Below are 14,910 nucleotides of genomic sequence, written 5' to 3' on the forward strand. Positions count from 1 at the left end.
AGTTTCAGGTGCTTTTTTAGTTCCCCTTAGTTTGAGGAGTTTAGGTTGGAATGGAGGAATTTCATGGTAGCCTCCTCTCCTGCTACTGGTCAGTACTTTATTTGAGCACATGGAAGCATGTGCTTCGCACTACGAGGTACCACTAATGCCCCTGGTCTGCAGCTGAAGTGCTGCAAAATTTTCACCAAAAGAAAAATACAACAGGCTCCAGTCAAACAAAGGGTGCAGAATTTTCAGTAAGACTTATCAGGCAAAACCTCTCTTGTTCCCTTTGAGACTGAGAGCTTTGCATACATATGGTGATGCCCAAAGATATTCAGCCTCTATGTAGGTAGCTTAAATGGGAAGGAGTTTACGTCCAGTCAGATGTGATGGTCATTCTGGTGCCCTGCCCTCCAGGGCGTTTAGTGGCCCTGGGGAAGTGACTCTTCTGTTGGCTCATCTCTCCCCCATCTTGCTAAGGTCCCCCATTCTCCTCCCTGCAATGCTGAAATGGCGGGAAAGGGGGCTGTGGGATGCATTGCAGTCAGATATCTCCCCACAAACCCCCTCTGTTAGCACAGCAAGTGGCTGACTCTTCCAAGTGTGTAGGGCATCACCCTCTTTCTGCTGCTGCTCTCCTGAATGCCAGGGAGAGCAGGAGGCTGAGGTGCACCCAGGGGCGTGATGCACACTGCCACACTCCTCAGTGGATGGCCTACCTGCATGAATGGCCAGAGGCCGTGTCCCTTCCTGGCTGGTTGCCGTAATTTGTAAAATATCTTCTTTCTCCGTTGCTCCCGGGTACTCAGGAGAGCAGCAGGGAGGAGCAAGATTCTGCTCAGGAAGAGCCAGAGCCCTTCCCAAGTCCGGGCTCCTGGGTTGGCCTGCCTAGTTTTAGGCCTGCCCTCTCTGGAGGCGCTTCATCTGTGCTATCTTGAAGCCGCTATCTAAAAGTTTTTTCTATGTGCAAGAGATGCTGCTGCATTTCCCCTGTGCATTCACATCACAGCCAGCATTCACGCATGCTAAAAACAAGGTGATGGAGCCCGTCACAAGCATGTATCTTGGCAATCAAACACCCTGTGATCTCCTGGTGCTCCTGCAGAAGACTGGCCTTTAACCACCATGGACATTAAAGTAACCGTCTTCACAAATCTGGATCCCCCTTTGAAAACTGAGCCGAGACGGCATCTCACAGTGACATTCCCCGCCCACCCCCATGGTTCTATGAGCCAGCGCTTGGGATGAATTCACACCCATCCCATCTTGTGGCAAGGCTTCCTGTGGCTCCTAGTCTTGGTAAATGTTCAGCCCACAACGAACCCATATTTGGAAGTCTGGCTTGTTGAAAGACTCCAGAACACATTTTGTCCCATGATCAGAGCAAACATTGCCCCAGTCCCAAGATGGTGTGTGTTCCACACAAACACATGGAAAAGACGACAGGGAGATGCTAGAGAGGGCCTTGGGGGCCCCTTTTCCAGGAGCCAAGCGGTGGACCTTTAGAGCTCTGCACGGATCCTTGTACCTCTCCCCATGGTGGTTGCGCTCCCAGTCTCTGCTCCTTCAGCTTACCTGACCCTCATCTCCATACCTTTCTGTTCTGCTAGCCCTTGCCCAAAAATGGTTTGGAAAACCAGGATTTTGGAAGTAGAATATGTTGTACAAAATAAGTAAATGTAACGAATGTCTATAACCCTATTTGATCGCAGAACCTGGGTTACATCAGTGATGAATGTGGGTTTTCTTTGCAAAGAATATGAATGGCCAAGCCACTTCATAAGACACACATAAGGTATTTGGTCATGCAAGCTCACCCTGATAATGCTCTGTAGTAGAATACATGTTTCATATCCTTTACCCAATTAAATAATCTCAGAGGGCTGAAAAGGACTCTGCCCCAAACCTTGGGGACCTGCTGTCAGTAAGAGGAGATGGTCCTGGGCTAGATGGTTGAATTATCTGGCTTCTTTTAAGGGCCAAGCTAGACACAACTTGGTAGGTATGTGGACTGTCTCCTGATGAATGCAGCCACAGGGGGCGCTGCACTTAATCAGAGCAATGGGCATAACTCTTTCTTTGTGGACCATGATCTGCCCACTAAAAATCACCCCCCAAAAACTTGTTTTTGACCCACAGGGGAAAAGATACACAGACCTAGTATCTTTTTCCTTAGAGGAGAAAAAGCAGGTGGGGGGATTCTAATTGGGAAAACGGCCCAAGGAGCAGAGATTAAGCATACACAGACCCTATTGTTACTCTGATCAAATTTGGTGTCCCCTCTCCTGCAAGTATTAAAAACAACAACAACAACGGTTGTGAGACACAGCACATGTTGCATCTAACTTGCCCCCCACCCCATGTATATTTATTCTCAAGAGGAATGGAGGGTGTTTCACCAACCTAATGGTAAGCCTACTGTTGGCATCTTGCCACCTCTAAGAGAAGAGCTTGCATCCTAAAAAGAGGACTGTTAAGACACTTGACCTGGTGTACAGAAATACTATATATTTAAGGAGGGTAGGCCATTGACAAATATACATCATCGGTGCTTTCCATCCGACAGCATGTGCAAGAAAGTTATTCTAGTAGAGTGTGTGAATCTTTCCCCCCGCCCTCATAGTTGTAATGCGATTTTGAAGTAAAAAGAAGAGTGGCAGCAATACATACTCAGTTGCGCTCACACGAAAACAAAGGAACGGGTGAACAAAATAGCCTATCGTAGTAAAAAAGACTCATAAAAAAAATTAAAAAAGATTATTCCATCTCAGGAAGGGTAAGACTCATCTCGCAAGTCTATAAGACGCAGCTATTTTTCCTGGTTTCAGCCAATTCTGAGCTGCAGGATTGCCCAGAATGGGTGTGAAATGTGAAAATGACCTGCAAGTTCTCCTTTGGAGGCTCACAATTGTTTAGAAGGATCATGTTCAGAAGATTTAGAACAGTCTCCAGGCTTTTCTTTTTGCTGTGTGCACCTCAGGGTGTCATAAGCTCTCCTTTTCCCCCTGACTCCTTTTTGGAAAGCCTTCCTTTTCCAACCCAAGTATGAAGGGTTACTATGAACCTAATACAGAGACCATTTCCTCACCACATTAAGCAACCTATGCATCCCCACTTTTGAAACTGTTGCCCAAGGAAGAAGGAGGACAAGAAGGGCGCAGGATTTCACTGTTCTCTCGCTACTGTGAAATGCAACTTCTGGTTCTTGGGAGTGGGGGAAATGATATGAGTAACAGGTGAGAAGGCCAACTTTTTTTTTTTTAAAGAAAATAAAAGGATGTTGCATGACTTACAGTGCAACTGTATTATCACTCCACCCCAACTGGTTCAGTATCATTTTTGTTTTTTGTTTTTAAAAAAAGGATTGAGTACAACACAGTCTGGTACGCGGCCACAAAAGAGCAGCTGTCTTTGGCAAGAAGTCAACGCATCGACCCTCTCTGTCACCTTCTGCCCATCTCGCTCTGTCTCATAAAATGGATGTTGTTAGCGCTGTCTGAGAGTTCGGGGTACTGCTCCACTGAGATCACGAAGTAGCCGTCGTAGCCCTGAACCCGCCCCGTGTTCAGCAACTGCTGCTTCTCCCCTTCTGTCCAGGAGCGGGTACCCTCCTCCCCATCCCGCAGTCTCTGCTGCTCCCGCGCCCAAGCTTCAGCCACGGCACGTTGCCTGGCCAGCTCCAGCACGCGGGTCTTCTCCTCATCCAGGGTGGTCCCATAGCGGGTGTTCAGACACAGGGCTCCGTACTGGAGCTGGATGTCTGTGTAACGTCTAGTCCTCCCATTGAGCAGCGCGTTGATTTGGGAGACGGTGACGTTGACGCCGTTCTCCAAGGTTCTTCGCCCACCGCTGAGGCCCAGGATGGACAAGTCGCTGTCTGATGGCCCTTGCTTGACAAAGTAGTGTGTGTCCACACCCTCAATGGTGAAGTGCAAATTTTCCAGGTAGTGAGCGTTGCTGAGTATGGCTGCGACCCTCCGCCCATCCTCGTTAGCCGTGCTGATGATGTCTGTAGACACCCGCCCATCCTTCATGGCAAATTTGACTCCCTTGCCGATGACAGAGCCTCCCGAAGCAAAGTTATTGTTCTCCTTGTCCTCGCGGCACCCAGCGATGCTTGAGCTGTAGATCTGTTCAAAGCGCTCCAGGGTGACAAAAGCCTTCAGTTGTTTCTTCACTTCACATTGCACTCCCAAGATCGACTGAGCAGCAGCGGGGGGAAAAGAGAGAAGAGAATGTTAGCAATAGCTGTATGTTGCCTGAATGTTATCAGGGAAATGACTCAAAGGAGCATGGCAGTGAAATCTCTGTAAGCTGAGCCAGTCTTTTGGGAGGGATGGGCCATATCTTCAGTGAATGTATAAATACAATCTTGCTTTGCACTTAAGAACAGAAACACATGAGAACAGACCAAAGGCCTATTGAATGGAGCATCCTTCTTCCCACAGTGGCCAGTCAAATGCCTCTGGGAAGTCAATAAGCAAGGCAAGAGGGCTATAGGCCTCCTCTACTAATGGCCTCCAGCCACTGGTTTTTAGTGATATACTACATCTGACCATGAAGGCTCTCTTCAGCCATCATGACTGATAGCCACTGGTAGATGGCTATGACGACTCCTGCTAACTTGGCAAAGAGGCACCTTTTAACATGGTGATTCTCTTTATTTAGCAGGGGGAGAGTAACTGACCCTATCCACCCCCAGCACAGTACCTCCAGTGACTGTTGCTGGTGTCTAGCTTATGTTTCTTTTTAGACTGTGAGCCCTTTGGGGACAGGGATCCATCTTTTTTTAAATTATTATTTCTCTGTGTAAACCACCCTGAGCCATTTTTGGAAAAGCGGTATAGAAATTGAATAAATAAATTCATCATCATCATCATCATCATCATCATCATCGACATAGCAATACCAGGGGATAGCAGAATAGAAGAAAAAGAAATAGAAAAAAATCAAAGATCTACAAATTGAAATTGAAAGGCTGTGGCAGAAAAAGACCAAAATAATCCCAGTGGTAATGGGTGCAATTCCAAAACAACTTGAAGAGCACCTCAACACCATAGGGGCCACAGAAATCACCATCAGCCAATTACAAAAAGCAGCTTTACTGGGAACAGCCTATATTCTGCGACGATATCTATAACAACAGCAACAACATTGACAATAAAATTCAGCCATCCCAGGTCCTTGGGAAGGACTCGATGTCTGGATAAAACAAACCAGTCAATAACACCTGTCTGACTGTGTCAATAAATAAATCCTCCCTCTTCAATGTAAGCTAGTGGCCTTCATCACATCTTGTGGAAGTGAATTCCATAAACTATTAGTAATAATAGTTTTTGTTGTTAATAATAAAAGGCTTTTAATTGAAATTTTAATTTTAATATGTTTTTACTCATCAATATTTTTTACCTGTTATATGAATTTTAACTGTTTTATCTGCATTGTATTTATCCTGTGATCGGGAACGCTGGGGCACCCCAGTGTAACCATGGACAGCAGGGAGGTCCAGCTACTGAGTGGCTCAGTGCAGTGCTGGGACTTCAGAGTGACCCCTCGGGAGGCTGTAACTTGTTTACAGCATCCACGGTTTTTATAATGTCCAAAATGGTCATTTCCTCCAAGACTCAAACTCTGATGCTGCTGTAATGTTCCTGTTAGCCTCACTGCCAGCTAGGATACCCAAGGTAGCTAGGGGCTTTGGCGTGATAATGCATAAAGTTATCATAAGTGGTGCTGTAATCGTAATTAAAAACTTTCCCGTTATCTCAAAGTAAGTCCTGTGCCTTTGAAAAGCTGCTTAATTTTAAGATCTAATGACCTTGAGTACACCCTTTTAATCATAAAGGGATGCATTTGAGGATGAGCCCTTTCTCCTGCATATGAAAAACAACTCTCTGGGTTTTCTGGTGGCGGAAAATAAAAGGGATGCAAACAGATTAGGAGGAGTTCAAAGAGAGAGTCTCCTGCCTTTGAAATGCACTATCCATTCCGTTTCATCTTCCATCCTGTATTCCCCACCCCACCAATGAACCAGTGAGGAAGGGAAATAGAAAAAGGCCATTTGCATGAAGATGACAGGCCTCTGATGACGATGCGGCTGTTAGCACAAACTCCTAGGGAAGAATGCTTCAAAATTAGAAGTGGACTACACAGGACTAACAGGAATAGGATACAGCGCTGAACACCATTCTCTGTAGAAAACCTTCTACCCAAATGGGGTGTATGTGTAAAAGATGTTCTCATGACTGATATCGGGAGGCTGAGGAGGGTTGAGCAGGGCCAGAGAGCCAGGTACCCTCCCAGTTGGTGCTCATGTCAATTCAAAGAGCAAGGCAGGCGAAGGGGAGCACGATTGTGCAGGAGGTGGGAGATGGGTAGGACAGGCAAGCCCTCCCAGATTCTGTCACCGGCACTTGGGAGGGGATAGAATCTGAGTTGCGTGACGTGACACCTATACAGAGCGGCTCGAACCCCTGGACTTTGGGGTTGAAGTCCAGGACCTCCACACCCCCGGGGGGCGTCCCCCCAAATCTCTTTAGTCTGTCCTGGGTGGTGTGGTTGCCGTGCCGTGCTGCTGGCCCATGCTGCACCGGGCAGCTGAGTCTGATAGTGACCTGAGCTGGGTGCTTTAGAGACAGAGGGGGGAGTGGGGAAAAAAAGATGTGGGGTGGGAATCTGTTAGGTTGCATGTTGAAACGTTTCTGCTAATGCGTATTTGCATACATATACCGGTTTTATAGTCTTACATTGTTGTGAGTTCAGTTGCTGTTTGTGTCAAGAAGCCACTTGTTAAAAATACTGCGTGTGTTATGGGGTGTGTGTGTGTGTGTGCGTGCGTAGGGCGATGAGGCTTAACTTGTGAGGGTGTGGGCTCCAAAGGCCTTTAGGTCCAGGCTCCAAAATTACCTAGGTGCACCTCTGCACCTATCACAGGTTTTTACACGTGAAGAGGGGTGAGGGCAGTGCTCAAGCCACCTCCATTGCCTTGCACACTACGTCAGCCACTGTCACAGACAGGTGGAAGTGGTATATTCCTGGGTCCACGTGGTGATGCCAATGGCCTCCGTGCATGTGCACAGAGGCTCGAACTGGGCTGCAGCTGGCCTGGCCTGTCATTTGAGAGGCTGGCGGGGGGGACGGGGGACGGAGGTGCCCCTGCCTCCTCCCATGTCACTGCTGCAGCCACCTCTGCAGGTGGGAAACTAATGGTAAAGATTCCTTTTACACACACCCACCCACACACACACACCGCATTAGGCTAGGGAATTCCCCTCTACAAGTATTATCCCTGAGTCAGCCTGTAAGCCGGCTCCACCTGGCTCAATGGCCGAACCAGAACGAACCAACTACGGCCAAGCCTGAGCCCAGACCGGGTCGGTTCAAATCCCATCCAGAGTCAAATTGAGCCGGCCGAACAGCCAGCTTGCACACCCCTAGTGTGCTTCACCCTACCCTTCCTTTGGCCGTGAGGAGAGGGGACTGAAAGCTTCCATTTGCGTTTTGTGGCAAAGTCCAATTTCCTGTTATGACCGAATATTATGGTTTGTTGTGATGTCTGAACTGTGCCACAGTATCTAAACAGAACCAATCACCTTGCTATTGTCCCATTCTTGAGTTTTCAGCTGGGTATGGATGAGTTCATAGGAAGGCTCCACAGCATCCATATCCGGCTTAGGATATCCAGGGATGACATTGTGCAGTTGAAACCCAAAAGTAAGCAGCCAGCTGTTGACGTCTAGAACAAGGGAGGAGAAACCAAAAGTTATTTGTGAACTGCAGTTTAATGCCTGTAGACATCAAGGGAGTCCAAAGAGGTGTATTTCAGATCTGGAAATCTGGAAGGACATTACACCAAAAAGTGGCCACCTCACTGCAAATGGGGGAATAAAAGGATATTGGCTATTTGCCTATGGCATTTTATGCCAAGATGTGCAAATGTAAAACTGTACATTGCTAAGACTAAAATAGCAAAATGCAAAAATCAGTGGAGCAGCAAACATGGTACTCTGGACATTACATCTCTTCTGTTCCAGGACAGATTCTTTTGGTTGATAAATAATTCTGCTATTTATCAACCAAAAGAGTGAACACTCTTGCGAATAGTCATCTTATTTAAAGTGACCTGATCTTCTCCTTATGGAACCTGTTTATTGCAGGTTCTCTCTTACTATAGTGACTATCTTGTCTCTCTCTTTAAGTGTTTTTAAGTTATCTTGTCTCACTCTTTAAGATTCCACATCAACTTCAGAGTTCTGGTCCAAGATTTTAAAGCTCTCACTTTATTTGTTCGTGACTATATCTCATCCTTTGTCTCTCCTTGGCTCCTTCCTGCTCTTCCTGTTACGTAAGAACAGCCCTGCAGAATCAGGCCCAAGGCCTATCTAGTCCAACACCCTGTTTCCTACAGTGGCCCGCCAAATGCCTTGGGAAGCCACACAACCAGGAACTGAAGGCATGCCCCCTCTGCTGCTGCTGCTCCCCTGGAACTGGTACTTGGAGGCAGCCTGCCTCTGAACCTGGAGGTAGGCTATAGCTATAAGGATTAGCAGCCACTGATGGACTTGCCATCCATGGATTTGTTCAATTCATGGAGGACAAGCTCATCTCCTTTTTGGCCTCCTTTGTGTCTTCACATGAAGTTGCCTCAATCCAAGTCAAGGCGTTGGTCCATCTAGCTCAGCACCATCGACAGTGTCTGGCAGCATCCCTCCGAGCTCTCTGGTGGGAAGCCTACCCCATCATTTTTATCAGAGATCCTGATGACACCAGGGATTGAATGTGGGACCTCCTGCATGCAAAGCATGTGTTCAACCACTCAACTATGGCCTTGTTCTCCCATCCCCGTCTCCTTATTTTTGCCGCCATGCCACTTAGAGAAGTTTCCTCCACCTCTTTCTTTGGCAGGCCATATGCTTCTCCATCCTTCAACTCTTGCTGGCTCGCCCAGTGCCATGGTTCTCCCTCCTACTTTATTTCTACTCCTAATCTGAACTCCCATCTGTGGTATGATAGGTCTTCCCGACACACACCAGTCCTGCCATGAGATATCCAAGTACTTACTCCAAAGTAATTCCATTGACTTTGGTGGAGTTTGGCTTGTTTGGTCAAAAGACAGCAGTTTCTCTAGTCTGGCCGACATTTAAGGCATGTGATACTTGTTTTTCACCAGCCCTTAAGTACCAATTCTCATGGATGAATTAACGGTTAATCGCATTGTTATTTTTAAAAGGCTTGACAAAAAGGTCATGATTAGAAAGGAATCAGCGGCCGCTCTCCTGGAGCAAGGATCCTTAATGCAGTTTATTTAGATGCAATTTAGTACCCAGACTGCCAGCTGATGCACACGATACCTCTGTGCGACTGATAGGAAATTAGAAACACATTAATCACCTTTTAATCTGCAGGAAAGGTTGTGTGGAGTAGGCAGAAATGGGGAGGGGGGTGGTAGAGGGACCCTTGATGTGCATTTTTGTTCATTACTTGACTTACAGTGGGGGATGTTATAGGCAGGCTCCTGATGCAGAGGCAGCCTGGATGAGCCACCTCCACATCTCCTGCCTTTCTCCTCTTCTGCATTTTGCAATGAGCTGGGAGTGGAATTAAAGTGGCAGGTCCACATGATACTTAACGCTGCTTTATATTTTTCAGCAATCCCTGTCCCTTTGGCCCAGACCCTTCTATAATGTTTACTAAGAAGTAAGTCCCATTCTGCAAAGGACCTCTGTAACTTTAATTAGGAGCTTCCTCCTCATGCCTTATGTCCCCTTTATTGCTGCTTCTTCAGTACAGCAACATATTAATGGCACCTTAATTACTCAGATCCTGTTGCCTGAAAACGGCAGGGGGAGGGGGCAGCTTTATTAATTACTGAATTCCTCTCAACACCCCCCCCCACCCCACTGTCTTTTCTTTTCTAGGAGAGACAGTAATTTTATTTTTTTAACTGTTGTTTTATGGACTGTTAATTTGTTTTATTGCTTATAAACTGCCTGGGGAGGAGTACAGACATGTAAGTAGCAATCAATCAATCAATCAATCAATCAATCAATCAACCAACTGCACTGGATAAAGGTAAAGTGTGCCATTGAGTCAGTGTCCTGGCGCCTACAGAGCCCTGTGGTTGTCTTTGGTAGAATATAGGGGGGGTTTACCATTGTCTCCTCCTGCACAGTATGAGGTGATGCCTTTCAGCATCTTCCTCTATCGCTGCTGCCCGATATAGGTACCAGCAGGAATTCGAACCGGCAACCTCATGTTTGCTAGGCAAGTCATCAGATGACTCATAGAAAGCAATAAAAGGGGCAGAGAAGGAAGCTGTCAATTAAAGGGACAATAACTCTGAAAAGCATCAGGACTCAGGAGTGCTTTGCTAATCCACACTGGACAAACTGGAACTGCAGTTGCATGCTAAATTAAAATCAATCTACATATCATAGAGGTTTTTAAACTTGAGTCCCCACATGTCGTTGGGCTTCAACTCCCATAATCCCCAGCCACAACAGCCAAGGCCACTGAGAACCCCAGACATATCAGGTTTGGAAAAAGAAACAAGCCTGATTGCCTATTACTTGCCACAATTAGTTAGTTGCAAATTTCTGTTTTAGAAATTCATAGTTTGACTCACACATAGAGAAATATTTCTCACTAAAGCTAAAAGAATTCCAGGAATACTGGAATTCTTTGGATGCAGGTTTGAAAACCAATCACGCTCTACTGACACTCAAATATTAAATAACTGAGTTGACTGACAGAGCAATTGACCAGAAACGAATCCTACCTGTCATGTAGCACTTGATATCCTGAGCATTACTAATAGGATTGTTATTCTTGAACATGTAAAGATTGAAAGGCATGATGTTGCTGCTGCTTAGACGTTTCCAAATGTCGTGGTCTGGGCTCGTCCACCGGCCAGCAAGCACGTCATAGTCTCTCTTCCCCATATGAATGAGTTTGGTGAGGGGGTCATACAGGCCACCATGGTAACCAATGATGATTTGGAAGTTTGGGTTGGTGTCCAGGTAGATCTCCCCATAAGCTGTGTACAGGATCTGCTTGATCATTAAGCCTGTCCCACTGAAGACAGCCAACGGAGTACCAATGTTGTCGCAAGCAATATAAAACTCATCACCACTGCTAAGTTCCATGGCAAAGAGATGGCCTTGGAGGTCGTAATAGAGGGAAGTGATCTCAGAACTGGAATGATTGTACAGGTGGGTGACCTTGGTGGGGTTGGTGAGATCTGCGTAAAAGAACTGCAAGTGATGGCCATGGGCCGTCTTGCTGGAGACCCTCCTTCCTAGTCCATCGTAACGATACTTCACGCTCCAGCCACTGGCTTTGTTGTATGCCTTGATGAGCAGTCCCGCTGAGTTGTACTCAAAGATGTCATTCCCCCTTTGCCTCAGGAAGCCGTCTTCATCCATCTTGTACTGTACATCGCCCAGTCTTGTAATCCTGTCCCTGAGATCATACCTCAGTGGCGTGAGGCGGGCACTGTTGCCAGGACTCAGCAAATGGAGATTCCCATTGAGGTCATAACTATACCGCCAGAGTGGCTTCTCATTGATTGACACCGTCTGCAACTGCCCGTCAGCGTCATATTCATAGGAATATCTTGTGGTGTTTGCATACGGGCCAACCTTCAGCTCCTTCTTCACCACTCTCCCCATGTTGTCATACTGGACAGTCATCCAGTACATGAGGGACCGGAATATCTCATACTGCACTTCTTTCATCCTACCATAGGCATCGAAATGCTTCGTGTGGGTCATGACAGCTGTGGTGATGATCTGATTGATATCGTAATATATGACTCCGAATTTGCCGAACTGCTCTGTTTTGCCAGACACATCGTCGTATCGGTAGAGGTCAATGGGTAATGGCGTCTCATTGATCACTGCCTGCATGCTGGTCACCCGGAAGCTGTTGTCATAATTATAATCAAAGCGGGCATTCACCATGCCTTCTTCAGTGAAACGGAAGATCTGCCGGTCAATCAGTGGCCCAATCTGCCGATATCTGATGGTGCAGGTGAACCCTTCATTTTGCAGGTTTATGGTCTTCAGCATGCCAGCCGTTTCGTCATAGGTGAAGCTGATTTTGGTGGTGTCGTAAAGCATTTCTGCCAGCTTGGACAGCTTGCCGTACTTGTAGACGACACGCCTCCCTGTTCCCAAGTGATAGGTGTGAAGCAGCTGCTGCTCCTCGTTGAAATCTTGGACGACTGAGGCATTGCCCTCGGGGGGCCTGTAGATGTTCCTGTAGTAGCCGATGGAGCGGATGGTTTCCAAGGTCTGCCGGGCTACATTGGGCATGGTCACTGATGATAAGCGATCATTCTTATCAAACTCAAAAATGTACTGCCGCTGGCTGTGAAGAAGCAGCACCATGGACTGTAAGCAGGAGAGAGAATTATTAGTAATCCCTCTTTTTAAGGCCTTGAGAATATAAGAAGACCTGTGCTGAAGCAGACCAAAAGGTCTATCTAGACCAGAGGTTCCCAATCTTGTGTCTCCTTGTGATGGATTACAACTGCCATACTATGTGGGTGGGTGAGTGGGATTTTCTGCAATCTGCCCTTCTCTCTGCAGACTTTGCCTCCTGAAACTATGTCCCTAAGGGCTGGGACTATCAGGGAGATAGTTTTGGGAGGCACAGGTGGCTGCAGAGGAAAGGGGAGATAGCTGGAAATCGCCCCTCCTCCCTCCTGCTATGGCAGGCTCTGGCACGGTGACGGAGGTTTGGTTTGGATGTCAGCCACTTTTTTTTAAAATTGTCATAGCTGCACTGTAATAATTGTCGGTCACTCTGGGGGTCCCTGTGTGAGAAAAGCGCAATATAAACAATCTCCCTCAAAATCAAAATGTACAATGTGAGGGTTAGAAAAAAAGAGCAATTAAAAAATGTAAAGTGGCAAAAGATACGCAAGCAATTGTTTTATTTATTACATTTATGGCCTGTTCTTTTTCCATTTTGCAAGGCAGCATACATGTGATTCCCAACCAATCTCGCATCCAGGAACTGACCAGCCTCAAACCTGCTTAACTTCAGTGAGGTGGTTCTATCAAGAGTTGTCAGATCACAGTCATAAGCCAGGGAAGCTGACATACTTATTACCCCCAGGCTTTGGAACTCACTTGTGGATGAGACCCGCAAGCTTCCTTCTCTCTTAGCCTTCAGGAGGGCGCTTTCCAGACTAGTTGCTCAATGGCATCAAAATGCCTCCGTTCAGGCAAACTGGATTCAAAACGTAAACAGCAGGGGGTGCAGTCTTACAGCAACTAACAACCCCCCAAAGAGCAACTTTTTCACACCGGATATATGACGTCCTTGCTCTATATAGCAGCGATTAAATTCGCAACAAGGCATTGGAAATGTGAACTGCAGTCTGCTGTCCACATAGGGACTACGGTGTTACGACGCAGGAAGTGTGGAAGCACACTTCTGAGATTTGTCCTCACCCCGTTGTAGGGTCTAGTCTAGGAAGCGCCAAGGAGAGAGAAGACTGCCCGTTTTATTCAGGCTTTTGGCCAATGAGTTGACCCTGCTCTTTTATTAAAAATTGAGCTATGTTTTGTTCTGTTTTTATGTTTTTAATGGAGTTTCGTTATTTTATCTTTGTTTTATTGAATTCTATTGTTTTAACTTGTTAACCACCCTGGGGCCCTAGGACGAAGCATGGCACAAATATAAAATAAAATAAAATAAAATAAATAAAATCCCTTAAGAACAGCTAAAGGCGACCATATGTTAAGGGATTTTTTTTAATAAGTGGCAACTCACCTTCTCTAAGTAAGTGTAGCTCCAAGATTTGCCATCTGCAAAGATTCTGGAAGTGATCCTGCCAGACTGGTCATATTCCATCCTTTCTGACATGGTTCCTCTTTGAATCCCAGCAATATGCCCTCCTGAGGAATAGGTTACGTTTACTCCATTCAGCCTGCTGCTAGGGGACCAGAGGCTGGGCCGCCCAGCCTGGTCGTACAGGATCCGCAGGGTGAATTTGCGATGGTCGTCATAGATCTTCTCTGTTCTTGTCACACGGTCAAAGTCAAGGGACAGCAGGTTTCTGTTATGAACCTGCAGCAGGCAGGGAAGGAATATGAATTAGAACTACAGAGAAAGCCTCAGAGGTTGAATTATTAACTGTTGTTCAAAAACAATCAATCAGTTTTTTCTGGGACGGTGGCACATTCTATTTTGCAAACAACTCTAAGACCCAGGAATAATAAGAAAACTTAAAGAAAACAAATATGAATACACTTAGGTCAGTCCCTGATTAGATTCATTAAGTGATTTTTTAAATAAAGTCTAACTTGCCTTATTCACAACTATTCTGAAATTCAGATGTGTCTGTCGTCACACACACACACACACACACACACACACACACACACACACACCCTCCTACCATTTTCCTGTCCCCCCTAAAGCTGCTATTTACGTGGTGGTGGTGGTGGGATATAGATGCCTTTATTTTCCAGACCTGAAGCAAATAGCAGCTTTCTGGGGTGGGGGGTGGGGGGGGTTTAGACTGCTTGTTGTGTGTGTGTGTGGGGGGAGGAATTTAGACTGGGAAATGAGCAGGAAGGAAGGGTTCAAGCCCTCCACCCCCTGCTGTTCTTCCTTAATAAAATCAGCAACTCCTCTATTACAATACTGTCTGAAAAACAAAAGAAAATCTCAGGAGATCAGTCATGAGTCTCCCAGTGTACGGTGTGGTTTGCGTGGCAGCAGGGTTTCCCAGCCTTCTGAAATCCAGATGTTGCTGAACTACAACTCCCATCATTCCCAGCTACAATTTATTGTGGCTGGCTGGAGATGATGGGAGTTGTAGTTCAGCAACATCTAGACTCAGTACTGCAGGCTGCGAAATCCCTGGTCTGAAGGATATATAAGAGTGGAACTATGCTGGTCTACGACTGTAAT

The 14,910-nt window shown here is 46.4% G+C and overlaps 1 protein-coding gene across 10 annotated transcripts in view; it reads right to left on the reverse strand.

Annotated features, from left to right (window-relative positions):
- Positions 1-2,470: 2,470 nt before the first annotated feature.
- The window catches only part of TENM4 (teneurin transmembrane protein 4), a 1,105,140-nt gene continuing 1,092,700 nt past the window's right edge, over positions 2,471-14,910 (reverse strand). For all 10 annotated transcript variants that reach the window (XM_053305915.1, XM_053305917.1, XM_053305913.1 and 7 more), the window contains 4 exons: positions 13,765-14,061; positions 10,760-12,374; positions 7,575-7,717; positions 2,471-4,184 (listed from right to left, as the gene is read on the reverse strand). In XM_053305915.1, coding sequence (XP_053161890.1) covers positions 3,426-4,184; positions 7,575-7,717; positions 10,760-12,374; positions 13,765-14,061 — 2,814 coding nt within the window. In that variant the 3' untranslated portion in view covers positions 2,471-3,425. The remainder of the gene's footprint in view (positions 4,185-7,574; positions 7,718-10,759; positions 12,375-13,764; positions 14,062-14,910) is intronic.

This window comes from Hemicordylus capensis, chromosome 3 (assembly GCF_027244095.1).
Source record: "Hemicordylus capensis ecotype Gifberg chromosome 3, rHemCap1.1.pri, whole genome shotgun sequence".
In the NCBI taxonomy this organism is placed as follows: Eukaryota; Metazoa; Chordata; class Lepidosauria; order Squamata; family Cordylidae; genus Hemicordylus; species Hemicordylus capensis.